This window comes from Sinohyriopsis cumingii, chromosome 14 (genome assembly GCF_028554795.1).
Source record: "Sinohyriopsis cumingii isolate HCF-2022 chromosome 14, ASM2855479v2, whole genome shotgun sequence".
NCBI lineage: Eukaryota > Metazoa > Mollusca > Bivalvia > Unionida > Unionidae > Sinohyriopsis > Sinohyriopsis cumingii.
This window is the reverse complement of record NC_142974.1, coordinates 91,113,207-91,139,091: the sequence shown is the minus strand read 5'-3', so window position 1 is coordinate 91,139,091 and position 25,885 is coordinate 91,113,207. Positions and strand designations below refer to the sequence as shown.

The window sequence follows — 25,885 nt, the reverse complement described above, 5'->3', positions numbered from 1 at the left end:
TCGCGAAGCTCGTTGCTGCATGGGAATTAATAATAAATTATTGTCAATGTAATTACAAAGGAGATGTACAGAAGAGAATATCCATTCTCAAACATTACATGATAACAAAATTACTTCCAACAGACATCATGTTAGTTGTCAGTGGTTTTAATTCAACCTTTAAGGTCATTTCCGGCTTCTCCATTCGATAGTATGCAGGACCTGTCATGGCCACCACGCTCATTGTTTTGCATGCATGCTTTTAAAAACATCTTATTAATTTCATATCATCACTTTAGCTAGGAGAAGACATGACAGTGTTATCTTCAGAAAAGAAGAAATATTGTAAAATCTAATATAGAACAAGGCAGGCTGTGTGAGTGGAGATGAATGACAACAAAATATATCATCTTGTACATTCTGCAGACGTAAAACAACTGCCACCGCCGCAGGCACTCACTTTTGTTAGCGAGAAGGTAAAACTATTGACAACACCAGTTCCTCTTTTATACAAAAATTACCAAATTTACACACGGTGACTGTTACGTGCTCAGGCTCTAACAAAAAAAAAGATAACAACAAGCTTTGAAAAAAGAACAGATAATGTATTTCCCTGGAAAAACAATGTAAAAATGAAGAAGAAAAAAAAAAGAACTTATGGTTTAAGAATGAAATCCAAAACTAATCCAAGAATAATCCACAAATTAAATTTTAGAAGTCCTAGTAATGAAATGTTATAATGAATTCAAGTTCGAGTCCCTACGAATATCCAAAAATGGAAGTCGATGACGTATACTGTAGTCAGTATAGTTATGTAGAGTCTACAGTTCTTTGTTATTCCACTGACAATAATATTCCGTTGTTTTTGTTTCCGAATAAAATTTAAAGAAGGTCTTTGTCCAATAATTCTGTATGAGCACTCAAATATTTTCAGGAAAAAGAAATATCCTTTACAATCCAACTAATCTGAATTAAAATTAAAATATAAATCTAAACTGGTCACCATAAAACGAACACCTTACGTCCTAGTGTTTCGAAGCCCGACTGACTAAATTCCCGGTAGACATCGGTATAAAACCTGAATACTGCGCAAAACAGATGCCCGGATGAGAGTCAACTCTCCAGAATTTCTAGAACATCATAGAAGCCATTTACGTCTAAAGGCACGTAGTCACAGTCATCCTCGATTTCACTATTATCAATCCCACATTACGAATAAATAATTAAAAAAAAAGTTGTTTACTTGATTCTCAATCAAGGCCAGGAACTAGGTCAACAAAAGATCCAAAGTTCGGTGTTTACAACTAACAGTCAGGTCAAACTAATTTCTGGAAAATATCAAATGCCTAGTAAACAAAATTACATTACTTTGACATGTAATGAAATACAAAAAAAACTTCAAATTTACAAACAGACAATTAAATTAAATCAAATATAAATTAAATAAAATATACATAACAGTGAATACATAACAGTGAAAAACTTGTACGGTTTAAATTCTATCCTCTAGATGAAGCATGCTAATTCCGCAGGTACGTTCTGTCGCTCACTACATATATCAACATAAAAAGAGAAATTCCAAACTAGTTGCCCATCTACGACTTAAGTACTTTACAGATTACGTAATAACCACTTTTGCGAGATGTTTATCTGTTGCCTTGTATCTACATGGATTTGTATCTGTTGGGATGGGTTTAGATGCCAATACTTCCTGTTTGTCACACAGGGAATAAGCTACATTCAGTTTTGATATATGGTTACTGTGTATCCTGGATTGGAACAAACAACGTACCATCATTCAGAATTGAATAACATATTTCTTTGTGTGACATATCGGAAGTATAGCCTTTAAATTCGACCCAAATACTATGCAAAAGAGAAACTCCGCGTGAGAGTGGTGATTAAATGATGAATAAAGTTCTTCATTATACATAGGGGACGGTAGCCCCATTTGATTAAAGCGCACGTCTTTACCGATCACTGCCCTCACATATCTGTCCGCGTGAGATCATGTCGCAGGTTCGGCCATTGAGGGTGTGTGAGAAAGCTTGCTAGTAGCTTCGATTGGATCGGTGATAGTGGTGGTGGTGGTTGTGGGGTTATGCTACCAGTTATACTGGCCACCATATATAGTCTATGATGTGCTGGAAAATGGCGTTAAACCCCAAACAATAACAAAATCATTATATGCTGAAAACGTTTGGAATGTCTCCTTTATACTGAACATGTTAACGGGATAAATTTATTTTTTTCTTCTCTTATTACTTAAAATGACAGCTGTCTCAGACCAATTCCCAGGTTAAAGAATAAAAAGGCATACGATTTATAATTATTCACGATTGCTAAAGATTAAAGAAAATTGTATAGGGTAAGTATCGTTTCGTATTTTGCATCGATTTTTCACCTTTTATATTTTTTTTTTGTTGAGTTGAATTAAAGTGGTGTGCGCTCGCATTGAGCATGTACCACTGGTTTATGATGCCACAGGCACCTTTTTGATTACTCCTGGGGGAAGGAATGGTGCCACTTCCTCCAGACTGTTATGTGTTCACAGAATACTTATTGATTGGGCCGTCAGGTCGAGGTACTATTTGTGTAAATATCGATCTGGTTGTAAGGCCTATGTTGAGTGGGATTTGACCCAGCACGCACTCAGTTTTCATTTGCATTTTGCTGCGACTAGTGGGATTGGACCCGATCTAAGTTCGCTTTTTTTGGTTAAATTATGATTCGTGCACTGCACGTATGGGTTTTGGTGTCTGTTCGTGGAAAAGGGTGAAAGTGGTTAGGCTGGGGTGGTGGTGTCTTGCTACAGGTCAGTAGTGCTCTTCCAATCCAGGATATTTTTGGTCCTAAATTCCGTCATTGAATTTGGTATAATAAACTCTGTGCTGTTTTGTTTTGAGAGAGAACCTATCCAGGTTATGAGTTCAAGGTTAGTTTCTAGGTGACATCAGTGTAATCAACTTTGGATTTTGTTTTGCAGCTTTGTGCTGCTGGCCCTGGATGGAGTTGGTGTTTTGTCCATCTTTATGTTTAATTTGGGGTCCTCTTTTCCTAGGTTTGATTTTTGTTTGCAGCCTTGTGCTGCTGGACCTAATAGTCATTGGGTTTTTTGACTACCTTATACATGTAATTTTTGGGGTATTATTCTATATAGTTGTTATTTTGCAGCATTGTGCCGCCGGGGGCCTGATAGTCGTTGTGTTTTTTTTTTCGACTACCTTATATGTATTAATTTGGGGTCTTATTGCGGGTGTCCCTGATGGTCTATTCTTGCGACCACCTTATATGTTCTATTTTGGGATTATATGGTTAGGTCTAGGTTTGTTGTAGCTGTCACCTATGTATAGAAGGTAGAGTTTTAGCTGTTAGAATAGGATGCTGTAGAAGAGTGGTATGATAGGAGAAGTAGAGTATAGGTTGTTAGTTCCCCCCCCCCCCGCATATTTCTTCCTGGTTATTGTTCTAGTTAACTATTTATAGTATGGGTTTTGTTTTACGTTCGGTATTTGGATAATTTTATCAGTCTGTAGAAATATTTTCCTTATTATTTGTCCTAGAAATTGTTTTTATAACTATTTGGGTTAATATAACTTGGTCCAGATAGTATTCCTTGGCGATTGTTCTCGGATCTCTTGGGGCTAGAGATGTTCAAGGAAGTCTAATCTGGGTTTTTCGCTATTTTATTAATCTGTTTGTTTGGCCTAAATTTGATATGTTCTTATTTTGTGATTATCTGTTATTTATATTTTAGCATATTAATTGTTTAGAATCTATTTGTATTTAGCTAGTTCCAGATCAGTTGTCCTTGTCGATTGTACTCGGATCTCGTAGTTCTAGAGATGTGCAAGGTAACGTAATCTGGGTTTTCGCTATTGGTCTAGATTTAGTATATATTTTATTGTAATTAGAATTGTTATTTAAATTTTTGTATATAATTCAGTTTTTTTAAGGTAAGTTATGATGTTGTTGTAGGTGATATTTAGATTGGGGTCAGAGCTATTTAGGAATTCTGGGTATGTATTCGGCGATCCTATTTTGTTTTGTTCAATTTTGAATTGTTCCCATTCTTTTTTTTAGTCTATTGCATGTATTGAAGATATGGTGCAGATCCTCTGGCACCCGGCAGCAAAAGCAATTTGGGTTGTGAAGTTGTGGTCTTATGTGTTTTCCATAGCTGTTGGCCAGCTTGGTTTTTCCAGTGTATATTCTATTTATTACTTTTTGATCTTTTCCTTCAAGTAATGGTGGTTTTATATTTCTGATGGTTTCGTTTAGTGTGTTATATAGTTTTCTACCTTTCTTGTTGTGGTTCCAGTTTTCCTGCCATTTTTGGTTGATCATGGCTGTGGTTAGACTGTATATTTCACTAACACTGTAAGCCAATGCTACGTGGTTTAGATCGCTTAGCTTTTGTTTAGCTAATGCATCTGCTAGATTGTTTCCTAGTATGTTTATGTGGGATGGTATCCATAGGAATTCTATTTTTTGTTGATTGCTTTTCAGTTTTTTAAGTATTAGGTTTGTTTGGTTTAGAAAGTTTTCTCTGTATTTGGTGTTGTTATTTAGGATGGTTGTAAGGACGCTGAGCGAGTCGCTTATTATTAGTGTTTTGGGTGGGTTGTTTTTTTTCTACCCATTCTAGTGCTTTTATAATAGCCCAGAATTCTGCTTTATAAATGGAACAGTGGTCTGGTAATCGGTGACCATTTTGAATATTTAGTTTAGGTATTACGTAAGCAGCTGCTGTTTTTGCAGGTTCTGTGGTTTTCGATCCATCTGTGTATATTTGTAAATGGTTTGGATAATTGGTTGTTAATATTTCTGTTGTTACAGTGCGCAGCTGTAGTTCTTGATTTGTTTTATTGCCGTGTTTGGTGATGGTAATATTGATGTTGGGGCTTTCGTTAGACCAAGGTTCGTTATCGAAGGTATTGATAGTTTCTGTTTGTTTTATTTCTATGGGGAGTAGTTTGGCTAGTTCGTGTACTAGTTTTCCTGTTGGTATGTGATGCTTGAGGGTGGTTCTGAATAGTATATTACATTTCTCAGTTGCTAGTAGTGTAGGGTGTGTACTGGATTGAGTTTGTAATCTGGCTGCATATCTCGGTATTAGTTCCTGTCTTCTGAGATAGAGCGGTAGTTCTCCTGTTAGTATCTGGAGTTCTACTAGCGATGTTGATGGTAGTGCACCAGTGATTGTAATCAGGGCTTTTCTTTGTACTTGATCTAATTTTTTTAAATGGTTTGTTGGCGCTAGGTTGTATACTTGGCACCCGTAATCAAGTTTAGATCTGATCAATGCCCTATATAATGCTTTGTATGATCATGTATATCAATATGGCAAAAGTATCGATGCATCCATATATCGACGAATCGTTTCAATCATATATATGATACGTTATATATGTATATATTGTAATTAAGTAACACTTTGAATATAAAATATTGCATGTTAAACTTCATAAACATACTTTCCACGTTTGAAAGATGTTTTTGATAGTGATAAAATAAACTTTCAAGTGAAATTTTAGCTTTATGAAATCTAGTTCCACCATACGATGTGTATCCGTGTTAACAATAAATATGCAGCTTCTTCCTAACCGATGCTGCATAAATTTTCTGCCAATAGATAAAAATGGCATTTAAGCTTCATGCGTGCCCTGTCCTATCATTTTTCTTGTACAAAATCCTCAATCGTGTAAGGTCGTTTCTTTGTCGCTATTTACAAAACAGGTTAACTGATCGAAAGGCGTACAATTTGGGGTGGCCGTTTGATTCATCATGCAAAAGGATATCATTTGAAAGGTCAAGATCATACACGAACTTATTTTCTGGATTTAAGATTGTTCAGTCATCTGTTTGGCTAACGTAAAGACAAAGAAACATACATCGACACGCATAGGCCTACAATGGGTCTTAAAAACGCAATGGAATCAAGGACTAAAACAATTTTTTCGGACAATCCAGGGATCATTATGAGAACAAACTTAAAGATCTAATAATGTTTCCTACTTGAAATATTCTCAGCATGTTTTTTATTTTTTAATTTTTTAAAATAATTTTATCGTGTTTGTTTTTGTAATAATATTATATGTTTTTTTTATCTTATAGGTGTTGTCTAATGTTGTAAAGCGCTTAGAGCTTCTAAAGATTAGGCGCTATACAAAGTCCTCATTATTATTATTATTATTATGGAACTGGCCACGTATTCCTTATAAATATCACCTCAAAACAAAATACCTAAAATTTAGTTCTTCTGAGACTTTTTTTGTGTTTTACACACAGGATGGTTTATTTTATGTTTTGATTTAAACATAGACAAAATCATGGTTACCGTTTTGATTTCTAAGATTTCATTGTATCAAGTGCCCCTTCGTGATTTTAATACTCGGCATCATGTTTCTCATATTCACCAGTATTTATACACACATGGTGCTGCTACTGTTTCGAATGTAAACTCGTTACCACTACCTAGCGGCATCTGAGTATTTTATCTAGTACTTCTAACATCTATTATAAATTATCCTAGACATTTTAAAACAAAGTCTTCGTATCGATGACGAAATTTTCTTATAATAATCAATTATTCTTTTGATATTAGAAAGATTAATCTGGTACAAATTATGAAATTGCCGGTTATTCTTATTCTTATTGTTGTTCCGGTATCGATCTGCCATGAGTCCCGCATATTATCTGTCCTTCACGAAAACGAGGCTTTCGCCACATGCTACGGTCTTTCCGCCATACTCCATGTAAAGGTGCGTGACGTGCTCTAGGTACAGCACAAAAAAGATATTGAATTTGGGGAAAGAGAGTGAAAAACAAGAAGGATATATATGTTAGACTATTTATTTCGTGCTAGTTTATTTCCTTCATGTGTTTATATCGATCAGGTATCATTCGGAGAGGAAATAATAGCATTTCAGCAATGCTGGCACGTGTTCCAAATCCTGGCATACGTGGGTTTTTTTTTTTTTTTTCTTTATTTGAGCCTGCTGAACGCAGATTTACTTTCAAATAGTTTTCTTCATACTATGGGAATGGCTTATACTTTTGTCATATACATGGAGCAGCTATGCTTTTTAGGATTGTGAACTCGCATCTGGTTTGCATTATGGTCATGTACCAGTTTCCGTGGATTACCTATTTTCGAAATAGACTCGTGCATGTCGGAAAATTATATAGCTCCTCGATGGCATTTTCGAAATTACAGATTTTTGTATTATTTGTCGTGTATGATAATTTGGGTATTTATATTTTAAAAGTTTCCAATAGTCGTACAGGTATTTCGAAATTTTTGCTTTACACGAGGTATTGCGAAATCTGAGCTTTCCATAAGGTATTGCGAAATCTGGGCTTTACACATGTAATCTGTACCCTTTTGGATTTAAATGGTCTGTATCCAAAATTGGCAAATAACCTAATGTTGATTCGGTTAAAAACTTTGCATGTTTTGAATCTAAATTGCCAAATAAACATGTCTATAGTTGGACTACAAAGCATTTTTGTCTTTGCAGCTGAAAAGTTGTAACTGTCCAGTTTAATGATTTTAAAACTTTTTTTTGGTGCTATTTTTCCATAGAGCCCTTTTGGCAATGCTTTTGGTTTGACCTACTTGATTGAAAACTTGTTTTCGGGCAAGGCCCATCAGTATACCTTGTTGTCTTGAAAAGGTTACAAAAGTTGCAGTTTCTAAAATGAAGGGTAGGAAACTGTCTACCTCCTGTCCATCCTTGGGGCAAAAGGTGAACTGCTCCTCAGAAGGGTTTGTAAGTCCCCCTTTTGGAAATGCCCAAGTGTGAAATTCTTGGAAAGATCACTGCCTGACAACTAGGATCTTCTAGATCATGTGTAGGTTTGATGTACAGATGCTTGAAGGAAATACATTGTAGCACAGCATCGTATACATTTTACGTATTAAATTTTTTAATTTCAAATGTAGCAAAATTCTAGATTTTTTCATACAAGAAAATTTAATTTGATAAATAAATAGAGTTATACATGCCTTCGCTGATAATAATTTATATTGTTTCTGCAGGCTTTTTATTTGAACTTGTTTGAGGCCGGCTTTGTCTTTAAACTCGTCTGAGCAATCCCTGATTCACGTCAAGATGGTCAAGGAAGACAGAGCAACCTGGAAGTCGAATTACTTTGTCAAAATAGCAGTAAGTACTGAAGAGGACATTATGCTTTACAAATTGGAACTTTATTATGAATCGGGAGCTATCATATTTTTCAACAAAACTGACCAGCTTTTAAAATGTTCACAAATGTTGAGTACCTGTGGGTCAGTAATAACATTAGGCAAGAGAGAATATTTATTCCAAAGTGCATTCAACACCAAGTCGTATCTCGTTGCATTTTCTTTTCAAACAAAAATCTCAGACTGCAAATAACGTTCTCTTTTGATCAATAAAAATGGTTTCTAGAGTTCAGAATGTCATACATTTTTCTCAAGTTAACACTGTTTTGGTTTTATGTTTGTAAATACTAAATAACCTTTAGGTTGACAAATACCAATAAATACACAGCTATGATGAATCATGCAAATGCAAGTTGTCATCTGAATAAGCAGAGTTGGAGCCAGAAATGGCTGAACCCACCAACACTGGCAGGTGACCAGGAGCAACACAAGCCTGTATTGGCAGTCTGAGCTGTGTTTTTGTCTTGTCTATAGCAAAGACAGGCAGTAGCATTTAAGTTTTGAAGTTGTAGCAAGTCGTTGGTCTGCGAGTAGTGTTATTTTATAGAGAACTGTACATGTACACCAGTTGAGGCTAGATTCCACAGAACTTGTTTTGTGCTAAAAGAGATCTTCTGGCTAATATGAATTATATGGTTAGGAGGCATAGTTTCCATTAATTTATGACCTCGATTGTTATGCATCTGTTTTTTCCCACTATGTTCTGGATCATACTGCTGAAGGCTAGGGACTTCATTTCTGTTACAGTATACCTAAATAATGAACTTGTTTATGGGTACAATTGCTTGTACATCCATGGTTAGAAATTGGGATGTCCCATACCTCTATCCAGAATGTTTCATCATTGCACTTGTACCCTTGGAGCACTAATTGGTCATAAGTATTGTGCATTGTTGTTTATCAGTCTAAAATTTGTATGAAGTATGTTTTAATAGCCAGATTGCATTTTTATGTCCTAAATTTGATCTTTTTTTTATACACAAAAATTGGATAAATTGACAAATTTAGTGATAAGAAATGAGGCTAAATTTTAATCCCAGAATGACCCATAGAAGTGTCGGTGCACATCATGGCCTGTCTTAAACAGACCTTGGTCATATGACAATGTGTAACTTGCTGATACTGTAAAGATCGATCTTCGATTGGTCTTCTCTTGTGAATGCTTTGTTTAAAAAAGTATAAAAGCAAAGGTGCACGAACATGCAACATTCACTATAAGCAGCAGGCCTCAAATTTAACACATTTCTTTGTAGCCAGAAGGACTAATATATTGAGAAATTTACTAGTCCTGTTCACAAAATAACGTCACGAAGCTTTCAAAAAAGTTTACCGATTCAGTTTTAAAGTTCGAATAACCTGCAACAAAACTGGATGTTTTCTGTGTTTTTGAGAATTGCGTACACCAGGTACACAGCATAGCATTCCTTTCCTCGTCATTTTCCGACACCAATTGACACCAGAAATAATCATGTAATTGAGTCGTACGTAACTAAACTGATTGAGTTAAATTTATCGAGTTCTAACCAGAATATTCAGAGGTTGCATTATGGATCATTTGGTTACTTGTAATAAAAATATATGCTGAGTCGATCCAAAAGCCCAGTGGATTAGATTGTATAGTAGGCTATTTTCAATGTCAGCTCGATAACCATATCTTACATGGAAGGTATGAAAACCAGTCTAGCATCACAAGAGGCCAACGTGGTGGCAAAGCATAGCCGCTTACCGGATGACGAAGCACACTTTAAACGTTAGATTAAATCGATATGAAAATTGCTTGTTTTCTCAGAAATTGTGAGCATTAAAATTGTTATGTCTTTTATCTGCTGAAAGACAAGATAAAACTACGTCATTGATGAAATGTGACCTGGTACTCGCAGTTTGCATTGCTAGTCACATGAGTACACCAATCTTAACATTTCAAATGTTCTAGAGAAAAAAATATTAAATGAAAGTCGTATACTGGTTGTAATAAAAATACAAAATCAAAAAAGAACACAAAACTCTGCACATTTATATATTCTGAGTTCTGGAGTTTTGTTGAGTCGCTTGAATACCACATTGACGTGTGCTCTCTGCTTGATAAATCAGCCTGGCCAGATTGCTGGTTTTTACAAATAGTATCTGACTTTCATTTAATATAATTCAATTTCAGTACAACAACATTATAAAGGAGTTTGTTGTTGATATCATATGACTATTGGACTTCCGATGTTGTCATTTTGAGATTTGTGAAGTCATTTGACAGTAATGCAAATGGCGAGTACTGGGTCAGGTTTCATCTACGCCGTAGTTTTGTCTTGCCTGTCAGCGGAATAACGGTAATAATAATTGCCATTTCTGAGAAAATAATCATTTTCCTATCGATTTCATGCAGGTATGAGTCAATATAACTTAAGTTTAAATTTTCTGTATGCATTTGCAATGACCCCACACCCCAACATAAATGTCAAAATATGAAAAATGGGGTGGGAATATTTGGAGGATACTGATTAGAAAATGTACTATTTGTTTTAAGCCATATTTTGTAGTCCAGATTGTTGAATCTTAGAGCTGAAATGAGAAATTATATTGTCCCTTGTATTATATATTAAAAAAATGATACGAGCCCTGTATCAATGCAGATTTGGGAGTGGTTTAACGAATTACAAGTTGATTTTACGGAAAACTCAGTCCTTGTTTATACAATATATAATTTTGATGGTCCTTTGTCAAAATTTAAATCAACTGTCTTGAAAATGTTTTTTAAATGTATTTTAACCAGTTGTCTTAAGGAGATTAAGTTGTTTGAAAAATCTTGTTTGGGATTTTATTGACACATATAAATTTAGAGTTAAACTCTTCGTTACAAGACAAGATTATAATTATTTGCGTTTATTGTTTTTTTAATATATATACTGTAATGGGAAATGTTACTTTCAATGGCAGGGCCCCGAGTGGTCTAAAGAGCTCTCCGTCACGGATCACTGTCATCTCACCTCTGCGTTGGTTTGAGTCTTGGATTCGGCCAATGTGGGTATGTGAGAAAGCTTGCAAGTAGCTTCTCGTGGGTCGGTGGTTCTTTCCGAGGTTCTCCCGGGTTCTTTCTCCACCATTGATACTGGCTGCCATGTATAGCCTATCTTGTGCTGAAGAATGGCGTTAAACCCTATAACAACGAGATGCACATATATATATATATATATTGCTATAGAAATCTTTCAAATTAAAGGTTTGAAAGGAAACAAAACATAATTTATGTTCATTATGTTGTTCCCACTTAGCAACATAATGCAGCAAAATAAAGTTAAAATTTTTATTCTGTACATTGAAATGACTTTACATGACAGGTTATAGGAATATAATCAACCTTGTTTCTTGTGTTAATTTTTTGGTTTTGTACCTGATCATTTCAGACCGATGTTTTTGGAGAGCCTTGAAAGAGAAACTTGTTTAAATTTAGAAAATGCGTGTTTTTTTAAATCTAAAATCGTTCTTTAATTCCGATCAGTAATGGTGTTATGTGAACCTTGAAAAAAGTAATTTCATTCTGGAAATGCATGGACAGTGTTGTAATGAGGAACTAGTATTAGGGTGACTATAAATTTAGAGATTGTGAAAAGTTTTAGGTAATGGTGGGACTTTTAAAGGAACAAATCTCCAAAGTGGGGTCTAGAACTTGTCTGTATTTTTTTATCTCCCATGGGAATGGTGAAACATGGGCCAAACTTTCTTTGCTGGCATTAACAAGTTCAGGGTGTTTTACCTTTTTTGTTGAAGTTGCAAAGAAGATCGTTCAAAGTAATAAACTCGATTGAACTGCAGCTTGGTAGGAGATAAGTTAATTCTGTGCCCTGATAAACTGGGAATTCCATTTGCAGTGAGATTCAACATTCTACAGAATAGTTTTAGCTTCTCATTATCACACTTTATTTTGACAGCAACTTCTAGATGACTATCCTAAGTGTTTTGTCGTCAATGCCGACAATGTTGGATCCAAGCAGATGCAACAGATTCGCCATGCACTTCGAGGAGTGGCAGGTTTGTAATGACCAATTTTAGATCATTACAGGTTAGTGTTGTTCCGATTATTGATTATAAACGATCATCAGTTGGTTGAGCGAACCAATAAGATAATCAATTGTGAACTCCATAATCGAGTGCGTAAAGAGAGACTACCTTTTAGTTGTATGCAAAGCACAAAGGTTAGTAAAACTCCCAGCCACTAAATGTGACCTGAAATTTATTAATTTCCTTCACAACTACAAATATAAAACCATAGGATATTTCATAGGTGCAAAAGTTCATAATTAGGAAGATTTAGTCATTATCACATGAAAAAGTTGTTAAATTGTTGAGTTAATAAATTTAAACACATTTTGATTTGTTTCAGTTTAAATACAACATATTTGTAGTATTTGTAAACAATGACAAACAAGAATGCCATGACCTTCTACACTTAAACTTATAGACACATGAATGAAAGGATTTTGGGGGATTGTAGCAGTATTTCAATTACATATGACAGATCAGCCATGAAAAGTTTTCATTTAACAAAGTTGTAAAACAAAAATAACAACACAATAGACAAAAATGTAATATTTTTTATCAGGTTAAATTAAACGTGTTATTAAAAGAGATTATTCCTGTACATTTATTCACATTTTGAACTCTTGATCAAAGATGTAACTGTATAACAAAAATAAAACTTGCTCATAGTAACCAATTATAATCGATTATAAGTTGGGTCAAGTGGAACCGATTATCGATTGTGAATTCCTGACCGATTCCCATCACTATTACAGGTAATAGAACGTAAGAACTTGTGGCATGGCTTTTTGGCATAGCCCAGCAAGATAAAATACATTTTATTAAAACTTTTCTTTGTAGCTTTGTTGACACAAAGAAACCATATGCTGATAATTAAAGTTTTCCAGAAATATAGATGCAGATGAGAAAGAGTTTGAATGCAGATTAGTTGAAAGAGCAAAAGCAGATGTGTACATGTATGTAGACAGAAAAGAGGATAGGCAGAAAAGATTTTGGAAATGGATACATTTTTTAGTGTTAGAGAAAATTTAAGACTAGTGTTTATTTGTACTCACAACTCATGGATTCATGCAAATTTATTTTATCCATTAACAATTGTTATGTAGTTGCCTTCAAATCAGCAACTTGCATCAAACTTTACGAGAATTGGACTTTTGAGAATGCTCTGAGAACTTAATTTTGTCAATTTAATTATTTGCCAATCAGTATGTGCAGTCTCCTGTAACTATCATGAACACTGCTTGTGGGTGCTACATTTTCATACCGTCATTTGTGCTTTGAATAAAATCCTGGTAGGATATTGTTCGAGACGAGTGTCTTTTACTTTCAAACATGCACCTGTCTTAATACCCCAGGGTTTTTATATTTAGCAATTAACACATACTTTCCATAAAATCTGAATTCTTCATTGCCATCATTTAAAAGCCATTGTTTGCAATGCAGTTTGTTGAATTGTCTGAGGCAAACTTGAGACCAAAAGTCTGTGAATCCCTGATTTGTATAAATATTATAATCATAGTGTAACTGGCAAATTAAAATATATTCTTATTTGTCAAAACTTGTTTAAATAGTAAATATTCACATTATCATATTTGCATAAGAAAATGGGACACTCGCCTTGACATATAGATGGAAAAAAACTTGTAGCCAGGTATGCAGTAGAAAGATGTTTCATATGAACACTAAATAACAGTTCTGATATATGTAATTTGGCAAGATTGCAAGGTATAAAACTTACAGAATATAAACTATTAGGAACTGAACATGACCCTTTGTTAAATGTTGCACATTAGTTTTTTAAATGGACTACTAACATTAAATAAAATGTCTTGAATCCCCCCTCTCAATTTTGGGACTTGCCCACATGCCAGTGACTTCTTGAACTTGCCAAAAATGAATTTGAGTTGGGCAATTGGATTTGTACCTCCCTGCTTTATCAAAACTTTATTGTTGTTTTGAGTTTCGTGCCAATTTTGAGCACCTGATAGGTTATACATGGCAGTCAGTTTGTCTCGTTGTTGAAAACCTGGAAAAATTGGAGGAATCTCTTGACTATTGGAAGCAACTGGCAAGCTTTCTTGAATACCCGTGTTGGCAGACCCCAAGAAATGAACCCATGCCAATGGGGGTGAAATGTCTTGTCAGTGATATGTAAAGTTGAGTGCATTAGACAGCTCGTCACTAATCCTAAACAGCTAGTTGCATTTCCACCAAACATAGCCTCCAATGTACAAAGGGTTAGGTAATTGTAAAATAAATGTTGTGCAGATATACGATATGGCCACAATGGTAGCCATTTTGAAAATCTGGTGAATTCTGCATGTCATGTGGTTTTCACTGAGAGACTGCATATGATGTTCAGTGAGTTGTAAATTAAAGTTGCTGATCTGACATCCATGTGGTTGCCATTTTGAAAATCATATTATTGGTACATTTTCCTCCACTCCAAACAGATGGTTTGTATTAGCATGAGATATCACTGAAAGACCTTGTGATGTCATGTCCAGTTAAGATGATGATATTAGAACCCTGAAGAATATATGGTGGCCATCAAGAAAATCTTGTCACTGTTACTCCGTTACGAAATGAAACCAGTTCTGATCTTGCATTTAGTATGGTAGCCTCTTTGAACATTTTTTTTATCGCTGCTACTACTGAACGGATTGTCATAATGACACAAGGCTGTCTCGTAAGACTTCCTTGGTCCAAAATGAAAATGGTGCTGATCTGACTGCAGTATGGCTTTCATTGCGGTCATCCTGAAATTCTTCTACTGAATGGATGGTAATATAAACTGGTTTTTCACCAAAAGTTTATGATGTCTAGTTGAAATGAAAATTGTGCACATTTGACATCCAGAATGTCTTCTGTGGTGGCAGTCTTGAATGTCATGTATGTAATTGGTCATATTAACATGGTGCTTACATTAATATGGTCTTTACACAAAATCATTCTTTTTACTTAGTTGGACTTGGTATGGAAATGGTGCTGCTCTTACATCTAATTTGGCCACCATAGTGGCCATAAGGTTTTCACCACATGGCTGCTTGTGACCGCTGCTTGGTTCTAAATGAAACTTTGGCCATTGTTACATCCATTATGGCTGCCTGATGGTTTCAACACTCGGCAATTAAAATGTAGAGCCATTATCATCTTTATTCATGTAAAATCTTTTTAGCGAGTAGTTGTCATTCTTTGCACAATTCTTTGATTTAGTTTCAACTATATTTGTTACCATAACATGCTAATATCTTTGTTTCCAGCAATAAAGAACAATCAACAGATATTAACTTTTGCTTGTGGGGCATGCATTTCAGCTAAGACTGTTAACGATTTATCCAGGTTGCACTTAGCAAGTGAGGTGTAATTACTTGTGTTTGTGGCAACTAGTTTGGTAATCCTTTAAATTTTATTTTCAGTGGTTTTAATGGGCAAGAACACGATGATGAGAAAGGCAATCCGTGGTCATTTGGACAGGAATCCATCTCTTGAAAGGTTTGATTATGATTTCCATATTCATTAAAAAGCATATTATGTTCATGGGAACATCAACATTAATGTGAAAACAGTATTAAGATGGTATGCATTTTTATTTGCTGGTACAGCAATAAGTGAAATACAGACTTGTGAAATAGAAGCAAAAACTACTGAAAAAATGATAGTTACCAAACAAATCTGATAATTGGTTCATCCATGTTTGATTTGGATCAGGTTTTCCTATTAGAATTAGTGGAGTTTGGATGTGAACGCAACTAGCCTTTCTAGAAGTACCTCAGATCCTTTAAACTAGTGGTAAATAAGGTTTGTATACATTTTACAAACTTTTAGTTGCACATAATGGTTACCATTTCTTTCAAATACTGAACTTTTAAATATGTTTTCCAGTTTGCAATTTGAAGTTTGATATTTTGTCACACCTTACTGAAAACTGGTCAGACTTGGGAGGGGGGGGGAGTATGAGACAAGTCGCATCAGGGCTTAGCGAGATGCCTTTAAAATTATTTAAATGAAGTAGACAAAAATCAAGTTACAGCTCAAACTGCTCAGCAGAGATAAATGTCTTGGCTCTTGTGGGACAATTAAATTCATGCAAGTATAGTGCTAAATAAAATCAGATATGAAATGTGTAAACGTATTTTCAAGATGTTGACATAACTGCCTTAACACAGCATAATATAAATAAAATTACCACTGTCCTATGTGAAATCAAGACTTTATTTTAATCGAATTTAAGCATGTTGTGTTATGCTAAAAACACGATTTTATACTCATGAACTCCCTGACATGGTTGTGTTTTGAGAAAGTACAATTTTCAGTAATCTTTAATATAGAAGAAAAAAACACCCACCATCACTTTCAGTGTTTGCCCCTGACATATAGAATGTATAAATGGTAAACAACCACGATTGGAGCTGATGTTAAACTAGTGTAAATGGTGGCAATTAAAGTCAAAGAAGTCATGTAATGAGCACTATTTCACATATTAATTGGTTGATAATAACTAGTGGGATGTGTTTGAAGATGCCATGGTTGAGCCCATTGCACTGATTTGCATAAGTAGGATCAGGAAGTGGAACAACCCATTATAGGAAAATCAAAGAGATGCTAGATGCATGTACAAGAACATAGTTTATTACATATTGCCTTGAATGAAAATGTTTAAGTCATACATATTATATTTGTGACAAGTTTGTGAACAGTGGCAATGTTTCTTTTAAGTTGGATTTTACTGCATATATATAATGCAAATCATGATCATTTCAGTTGTTGGAATAGTGTTGTAATTCATTTTTTAATCCGATTTAGAAAGCAATTAGGTATCAGGAAAGCCCAACAAAAATAAATTTCATAACTCTTTTTTGACTGAGTTTTACTTTGTGAAACACCAGCCATGTAAAGATAAGTGGGTGGGGGTGGCTATTATTTGGTTACACGTTCAGCAAACAACACATCAACATGCGTCATCTTTGTTCTGACCAGAATTCACCCAGTCCTGCATAGAAATTTGTCCCTAGTGAGTATGGTGATGAACACTTGCATTACCTTCACACCCCTTTGAACCTTTTTGGATTTATATTTGAATTTTAGCTATTGCAGTGTTGTGTGACTGTATAAAAAAAAATAGGGGATACATTTTGGGTGTGTGTAAATTGGAGTCCAGGCTTGTGGAATTTCAGTTGGCAGAGTGTTTTAGTTACCTCATTGTGTACATGTGTTGTATCCATTATACACAGACCTCTTTCATAGCAAGTGTGTTGTTGAGATACCCACTACAGGCTGTATATTGCTCTTTACTGGGTTATTTAGATTTCATTAACAGATTGTTGTTTACTATACAACTTTATTGCAGATTGCTGCCGCACATTGTGGGAAATGTTGGTCTTGTGTTCCTCAAGGGTGACCTTGTAGATGTTAGAGACAGACTTCTTGAAAACAAGGTAACCTTTATCTTTACGTTCTTGTCTGTTGATAGTATAGTTATTATCAGATATGAAATTATTGAAAGTCCGTAATCATTGATTTCAAAATGGCAATTTTTAAATTAAAAAAAAACAACTATATCCTGTGTATCTGACGATGAACCCATACTGGACAATACATTCACCCTTTATTTGGTCTGGAAAACAAAATATTTTGAAGCTATTAGACTGGCCGCTTTTCTCATTCTGGAATGAATTTTGCAATTTATTGGCTGTGCTTGAGGAAATTTTGTGTCAACAAATTCACCTTTCTCAAGGGACTTATTTTATCCAGTAGATTTTAAAAGAAAAAATATTTGCAGACATTTTCAACATTCATTTGATCGAAAGAATTAAAGATTCTTTGGACTGGAAAGCACGTGGATACACGTAGCAAGTGGAACTTAAGAAATTTAAAAAATATCAACACTATCCGAATTTTAAAAAGGGCACAGTGATATTTATTCTATGGCTGTAGTATGTTTGAATCACTGAAAAAGACCAACAAAGCTGTATATTTATTTTAGGTACAAGCACCAGCTAGAGCAGGAGCTATTGCTCCTTGTGAAGTGAAGGTGCCTGCACAGACCACCACATTGGGACCAGAAAAGACCTCTTTCTTCCAAGCTCTGCAAATCCCAACTAAGATCACTAAGGGATGCATTGAAATTTTGGTAAGAACGTTTGCAGTCAACCCTTATTACTTTTGATCTGTTGCCAGTTTCAGAAGCAATTTCTGATGCAGTGTTTAGAATGAAGGTTTTTCCTTGCCAATGGTTGGCATGCATGTATTTACCCAATCATTTAAGATTACCATGTAAATCTACAGGTGTAGGAAACGTGTGCTTCTTGAAATAGGTGATGCCTTCAGTTAATGTCTTGTTTGTAATTCTGTCTTCACTTTAATCAGTGGTGGCTCTGAAGCACCTTCTGTTTGTTACTGATAAATGAGCTTTTTTATCCAACCCTTGTAGAACATAGATTTTGCCTAGCTACACATTGTATTGTACCAGATTCCGTTTTATAAGTAGTTGTGGCCTGTAACCATTAGGACCTTCCAGTGGATTATTTCTTGCAACCAGATTAGCTTCAAGACAGTTCAACATATTAAAGCAAGAATTCACATGACAACAATCACAGGAGCAAGCACATGTTGACAACTCTTTAGTGGTAGCACCAAATAGTATATGGATATTGTTTGTAGTACGATATCAGACAAAAACGATATACAGGTGAGTTTGCCGGTCTGTTTGACAACTTTGTTTTGTTTCAAATTCCAGAATGATGTGAATCTGATTAGCGAGGGTGATAAGGTTGGACAGTCCGAGTCTGTTCTTCTGAACATGTTGAACATCTCGCCTTTCTCGTATGGACTCACAATCCGGCAAGGTATGTGATATACTATCTCTGATAACTTGATCTCTGTTTACATGCTGTGTAATCAAAATAGAATAGCAGACAATTGGTTTATTTTTTTCTGCATCAGGTTATGAAACTGATTGCATATTTATAAACTGTAGCAGCGTTAACATCAATGATCAGAATTTGTTTACAGTTATAGATAATTGCTTGCCAGAAAGATTTGTTTGTATTTTATTTTGTTCCATGTTTATGTGCATACATTTTCTTGCTGTGAAAAATTTGGTACGTTTGATATTGTTTGAGATAACACATTTACAAATTTGAATTACCATGGTGTAAGAAAGCCATAGCCTAAAAAGCCACAAAAAGAGCTGGACTGACATATCAACAGGTTGTATTCATAGGAGAAAAAGACAAGTGAATGTATGGGATTATTTGTATATAGTTTATGTTCTTGGGTGTCTATTTTGTATTTGAGAACAAATTCATGTGACGGTAAATATCATGAAATTATTGAAGTAAATTTGACCATTTTTGGAAGGTTTATTAATTTTTCAAATGATTATTTTGGTTTATGATAAGTTGCATCAGGAGCAGTTTTTTAATGAGTGTAACATGCATTTTTTGGCTCCCTGGATCTTCAGATCAGAGGCACTGCCCCTTAAGACCCTTTTATGGGAGGACCCCCAAACCCCCCATACAAAAATTTCATCTTATGGAACTCCAAAAATCATGTCTGATGATTGCTGATATTTAAAAGGGTATTTCATTTACTATGTGTAACTATATACATATGTGCACAAATTTTCTTTTTAATTTTAGTGTATGACTCTGGCAGTGTTTTTGATCCCGAAATTTTGGACATCACTGATAATGACCTGAGGTCCAGATTCTTGGTTGTAAGTATACATACACAGAGACCTTGTTGCTCATTATCCCCATCTTTCAAAGACTGTCATTTACCTCTGTACATCCATAATGTAAAGTAACCACTCCAACTTCTCGGAATGGGAATGGACTGGAGATTTGCGTGACAGTTTATGATTTTTGGGGTGGAGACTCTTTTGCACACGTTTATATTGTGGTGTAAAGATTACCGAGTAAAGCATGTGGATAAAGCAATTTTACAGCATACTGCTTTCATATAGAATCCTTGTTAATGCACAGAAAATAATTAGTCATCTGGTGAGTTGAGATTGTTACCATTATGGAAGCCAAACTTACAATCATGTCAGATCATAAAAAAAAAGACCAATCAACAGTGCTTTACAAACTTTAAATGAAGAATTTGATAGTAATGTAATACAGCACATATCATGCACATTGTAAAATTCCAGTTAACGACAACTCAAGTTTTGTGTTTGTATTCAGATTTTAATTCACTTGAATTTTGCCCTTTGTGACACAATTATTTACCAGCTGTAGATCCAGGTTAGTAGCAAAAAATCAAATTCATCTTTCTCATTCATGCTATAATTCTGCCTGGCCTGTAATATGGAAATTGCACTTTTTACACCCAAACTACACTTTCTTGTCACTTACAATATAAATAATTTCATCTTTTATTTCTGGGGGTGTGGGGTGGGCATGTATGGAAAATGGGTTCAAATTACTTTCGGCTGAAAACAATTTGTTCATACTAATGTTCACAATGGCTAGTGGAGGCTAGTGAAAGTAGAGGGGTATTAGGTGATTATTGATTACACCTAGATTAACATTTCTGTGATGAGGTTCCCCAAGTATACTATTTTTCTTTATTACAGGGAGTGCGTAACATAGCAGCATTGTCACTTGGTATTGGTTACCCAACAGCAGCTTCTGCTCCCCACTCCATTGTCAATGGATTCAAGAGACTCTTGGCCATTGCTGTGCAGACTGACTACACCTTCCCACAGGCACAAAGGGTAAGTTTGTAATTTTTGTGCACAAATCTTTCTTTTGGCCAAAGCTATATTGAGTTTCTGTCTGGTGTACAAATGTAATGTGTGCTAGTTGTATACATACTTTACTCAGTAAATGAATTTTAATTACATCGATGGAGCAGATATATCGGGGATAAAGCACATCAATGTTTTGTGAAAAAGGGAACTTGCTCTTAGGATATAATACGTTTAACAATGAACATCTACTTGCATGTTGCTGATCATATATTTTATTTTGTTTGGTCCTGAAGATTATGTTTTCATGCCCTGGTTAGAGCATCTGACTCTGGTGAGGGAGGTCTGGAGTCGTACCAGCTGCCTTGTTTGTTGGTTAGATTTAGGACAGGTCAGCCTGGCGTTGGGATGATGTGATTTGGTGGGATATGCCACATGTCTGGTATGATGCCAAATGCTAAACTTCACCAACTATAAACTGCCATACTGCAGACGTGTCGTGATGACTAATTGTTGAAACTACGTTAAAAATGTTTTTTTAGACCCCATTTCATGCCACTGGCCCACAAATAAATCTACATATTAGGCTATCATTGTATTTTCTCACAATAATGTATGACTGTCTATACCAAATATACATGTACAAAGTGTTCTGCCTAGTGAAGTTAACTGCATCAATTTATAAATATACAAAGTATTGATATCTAGTGAGGTGAATCTAAGGTGAAGAAAAACAACAGAATAGAGCCATCTATCAAAACTGCCAGTGTTGGTGCATTGTTGCTAGTCTGCAAACGAACTAAAGACAATATCATTTAAATCACTGATGAAAAACAGTTTTACAGTAGGTATTCTGGAATAAAGACCTTTTTTAAATATCTCTGCCTCTATGAAGGTGTGCACCAGTAGTACTCTTGTCAATACGTCTTCCCAGCATAGTCTTATTTAGGGCAACTTAGTTTGTTTCTCAAAAGCAGCTATATACTTACAACAAGATTTTAACAAATTTGGCAAAACTTCATGGCACAGGTGGCTTTGAGTTGACCACCCTCAAATAATGCTATCATTTAAGAAAAAATGTTTATTAACCCTCTCACTTCCACCCCAAAGACAGAATTTGACAACATTCTGGATTGCATGGCTTTGTTCAAACAACTATCAGACATTGGTGTAGCTCAGAGAAAAATAGGCTTTAAATATCTTTTTTTTTTAAATTACCAACAGAAAATGACAAGCATGCTGGCGTGACGATACTGTTACTAAAACGTTTAAACGGCTTTTTCTCCAAAAGCATTGAATATAATTTTACCAGGCATGAGAGAAAGTTTCGTGTATATATCAGCTTCCATGTTGTCATTGAGAGCCACATGTTCAACAGAATTCTTCCCCTTGCAGAGAAAATTTAAAATGGGTTTTGAAAGATAACTCAAGTTCGATTTCCTGTGTTCCATATCATGATGAAGAGTTCTGGTTACTGAATGTTCATCTCCTACTGTTGCTTTTCTTGCACAATATCTGTTTAAGGCTCTGTAGAGAACCTCTAGTGAGCACAGCTCTTGTGGCACAGATTGCTAATAGTTTTCTTAACAAATGTTTGTACCTTGACTGTGAGTAACTTCCCCTGGTCCATAATCCTAGCTGTCCCAAGACATTTGTTGGAAAGATTGTGCAAAAAACACAATGAACAAATGAAATGTGGTATGCCTATTTATTTTCATATGTGAATGACCCAATTATGTTCAGACCATACAGAAATATTTTCAGATTTTTTAGAAATTGAATTTTTGGGACTTGGGCATTTTGGACAAGACCTTGTTAGCATGCCTATTTAGTATATTTAAGGTAGAAAAATTAAATTTGGCTGGCACATTAACCTGGTTCAGGCCATTGTGGCAATTTTGAGTTGCAAATTGTTGTAACTGGGATTTTCTTGAATGAAGTCCCCATTTAGCACCATTGAGCAGAAATGGCGTGATTGAAGTTTATACTATGTAAATGATCAGATTAGATTTTCATGCTAAAATAAAAAAAAATTGTATTTGTAAAATCTGTTTGTTATTTTGTATCACTTAGATTTTTACATTTGCAGTGGGGCATATATTTACAAACACATTACATTTGCAGTGGGGCACATATTTGCAAACATGGATACAATTGTATGATAGGTGAACTTGTTGGGTGTGTCACATAGAATATAGTCCAGCCATAAGTAACATGAAGGCTGGTAGAAAGGGTTCCATGTTGCACGTAAATTACTCTAAATTTCAACCAAAAGTAATAACTGGCAAGTAAATTTTGCAGAATAATTGACGTCTGGCAGTGGCCCCAACCAACCAAGCTTTAGTTCCTTGATATCGATCACAGGGGCTCATATCATTGTTCATAATTTTAACAGTGATTACCGTACATGTACTACTAAATAAAGTACAAGAAAGGACATTTGCCGTAGCATAGTTTGGCCTGTTTTGATCCCTGTAGAAAATGTTTAGAAATCTCTGCCCTACTGTCGCAATCGGATTTGTGCCAGATGTAAACTTGAATAGTTCATGCTTGTCATATTATTTTTTTTATTGCTTCTGGTAGGGATTTCAGCTGTAAAACTAAGAAATGTTTTGGCAACATGCAGTCAAGTTTAATAATTTGAAAGTTGCAGTTTTGCAGTGAGTTTTCTGTTGTGATGCCGACTAGCCAGTACTTTCTTGTATGGTCCAAGTACACTGATTGTGCCAGGCAGACGGGTGATTTGCTAGTTATGGGAAGGTCATTTGCTCTATATATAAAAAAACGCAATATTTTCATTTCATCTCTTTGCTGAAACTGCACCGAAACCTATGTATGGGTGATGGTGTGGTTTTTTAAATAGGGAATGTCAGTTTTGGTCTCTTGTACAAGATAATCAACAGGATGCACATTATTGACAACTGATGAACTTGGCTTCATATATGAAATGTTGAAACACGACAACTTCTTTAATATAGTTTCAATGATATTTATGACAACATTATTTAATATAGTTAGTCAGGTGTCCTGAAAATGATTGTGATTAAGTAGTATCGATGATATTTATGATAACACTATATGATATAGTTAGTCAGGTGTTCTGAAAATGATTGTGATTAAGTAGTATCGATGATATTTATGATAACACTATATGATATAGTTAGTCAGGTGTTCTGAAAATGATTGTGATTAAGTAGTATCAATGATATTTATAATATTGTGTTGTTACCTTCAGACCAAGGACTACCTGGCGGATCCCACAAAATTTTCTGTGGCAGCACCAGTAGCAGCAGCAGCAGCTGGCAGTGCAGCAGCAACAAAGAAGGAAGAGAAGAAGGTAGAGGAGAAAAAGGAGGAGTCAGAAGCATCTGATGAAGACATGGGATTTGGCCTGTTTGACTAAACACTTACTGGGATACCACCAATTCTACACAATACCTCAGTTCATTGGGACAGCACTGTACACAGAAACTGAAAAACATTTTACCTTTTTTGTAGTTTTTGTTCACATAATCTTAATACAGTTGGAAAAAATAAATTGTGCTTAGCTTGTACTTACTGCAGATATCTAATACTACTAGCTGTTGAATGAAATGGAGAGAAACCCATACATGTGTGAAGTGTTAAAACAATTTTGTTGAGTCTGTCAGAAAATTGCAGTTCTCCAATAACATGAAAATGTGAAGTGAATTTTTTGTATTTAAACGGCATTTCCAGCATGCACAAGGTGCAAATATAAATATACAAGTAAGGTGGAAAGTGAGAAGTCCCATTTAAGAGTTATTGTGTAGTTTATTGTTTATATGATATAATAATCATGGCCAGCGCAAGCTATATGGCATGATGAAACTAAAATAAAACCGTGTCAGAAAGTTGCTGCTGTTTGTTTTCATTTGTAACTTCATTTTAAGGGGAAGAATTTATATTGATGCGACAATACTTGGCATACATGCCAAACATTACGCTTTTTCCACTAAATTACACCTTACGCGTAAACGTTTATGGATTGCGCTATTTCGGTATATCTACCTTCCCAAAAATATCTGTTGTTTTCTCTTTTTATTAACATCCCATTAATCCCACAGACCGTATTTTAGAAAAGACTGCTTCTATGTAACTAAAATATAAGAGTACGCTTGTCCATGCACTTTCCTAACAGTATTATGTTCTATTTATAGCAACTATCCCATTACCCAGAAACATGCTGGTTCTACTTTAAAACTTTTGACTTCGTATTCTATTTATAGCAGCTGTATGGCTTAGTAAGGAGAGAAGAGACTGATTTTCTAATTTTTAATCTTTACTCGCAAATTCTTGTTTCTAACTTATATTTAGTACAGAACCAGTCTATATGTATTTGGTACTAGAAAGTATAATTTATTTTAGTCCATGCATGTATGAGAGCAAAAAATATCGCCTTTCAAATAATTTCAGATGGATTAGAAAAAGGCCAAAAATAAACGAAACATAAAATAACAGCATCCTCCAAAGATGGAAGTACTAGGGCAGCATCACATGATGTATATTGTAGGCCATGTGGAAATAATTTTATACTATTTGGTGCTAAAAGTCTTCAGCTGTATTCTAGTCAATGACTGTTAGAGCACATATATTTTTTCAAAGAATTTCACAGGTGGATCAGAAGGGGAAAAAAGAACGAATCCTTCAAAGATGAATACATGAATGGCATAATACGGCATTCCATTCTCGGGCACAGGGGCTTGTATCGTTGCTTAAAACTGACCCTGTATTCTAAGGCAGCATCATGCTCATTGCAGTCTTATCTACAGCAGAAATAAATTGCGGTTATAAATGTTATTTACAGAGTTAATAGAAAGATAATGAAGATTTCGCTATTGGTGCAGAAGCAAGAGAATTCATAGAACACAATTCTAGCTGTGTAGGTGTTTTATGATAATGTTAGAGATTATTATGCTACAGCCTGTGATTACATGCTTCAGAAATTCTCC

The 25,885-nt window shown here is 35.0% G+C and overlaps 1 protein-coding gene across 2 annotated transcripts; it reads left to right on the top strand.

Annotated features, from left to right (window-relative positions):
* Window positions 1-6,620: 6,620 nt before the first annotated feature.
* Window positions 6,621-24,790, top strand: LOC149784373 (large ribosomal subunit protein uL10-like). Of its 2 annotated transcripts, none has more exons than XM_089932427.1 (10): window positions 6,621-6,743; window positions 8,024-8,150; window positions 12,109-12,208; window positions 15,637-15,712; window positions 17,568-17,655; window positions 18,204-18,350; window positions 18,957-19,065; window positions 19,861-19,937; window positions 20,802-20,942; window positions 24,151-24,790. In XM_089932427.1, the coding sequence occupies exons 2-10, from the start codon at window positions 8,097-8,099 to the stop codon at window positions 24,316-24,318; spliced, it is 960 nt and encodes a 319-aa protein (XP_089788553.1). In that variant the 5' UTR covers window positions 6,621-6,743; window positions 8,024-8,096; the 3' UTR covers window positions 24,319-24,790. The 2 variants fall into 2 exon arrangements, with proteins under 2 accessions (XP_089788553.1, XP_089788552.1); XM_089932426.1 differs by having other exon boundaries at window positions 6,689-6,761.
* The last annotated feature ends 1,095 nt before the right edge of the window (window positions 24,791-25,885 follow it).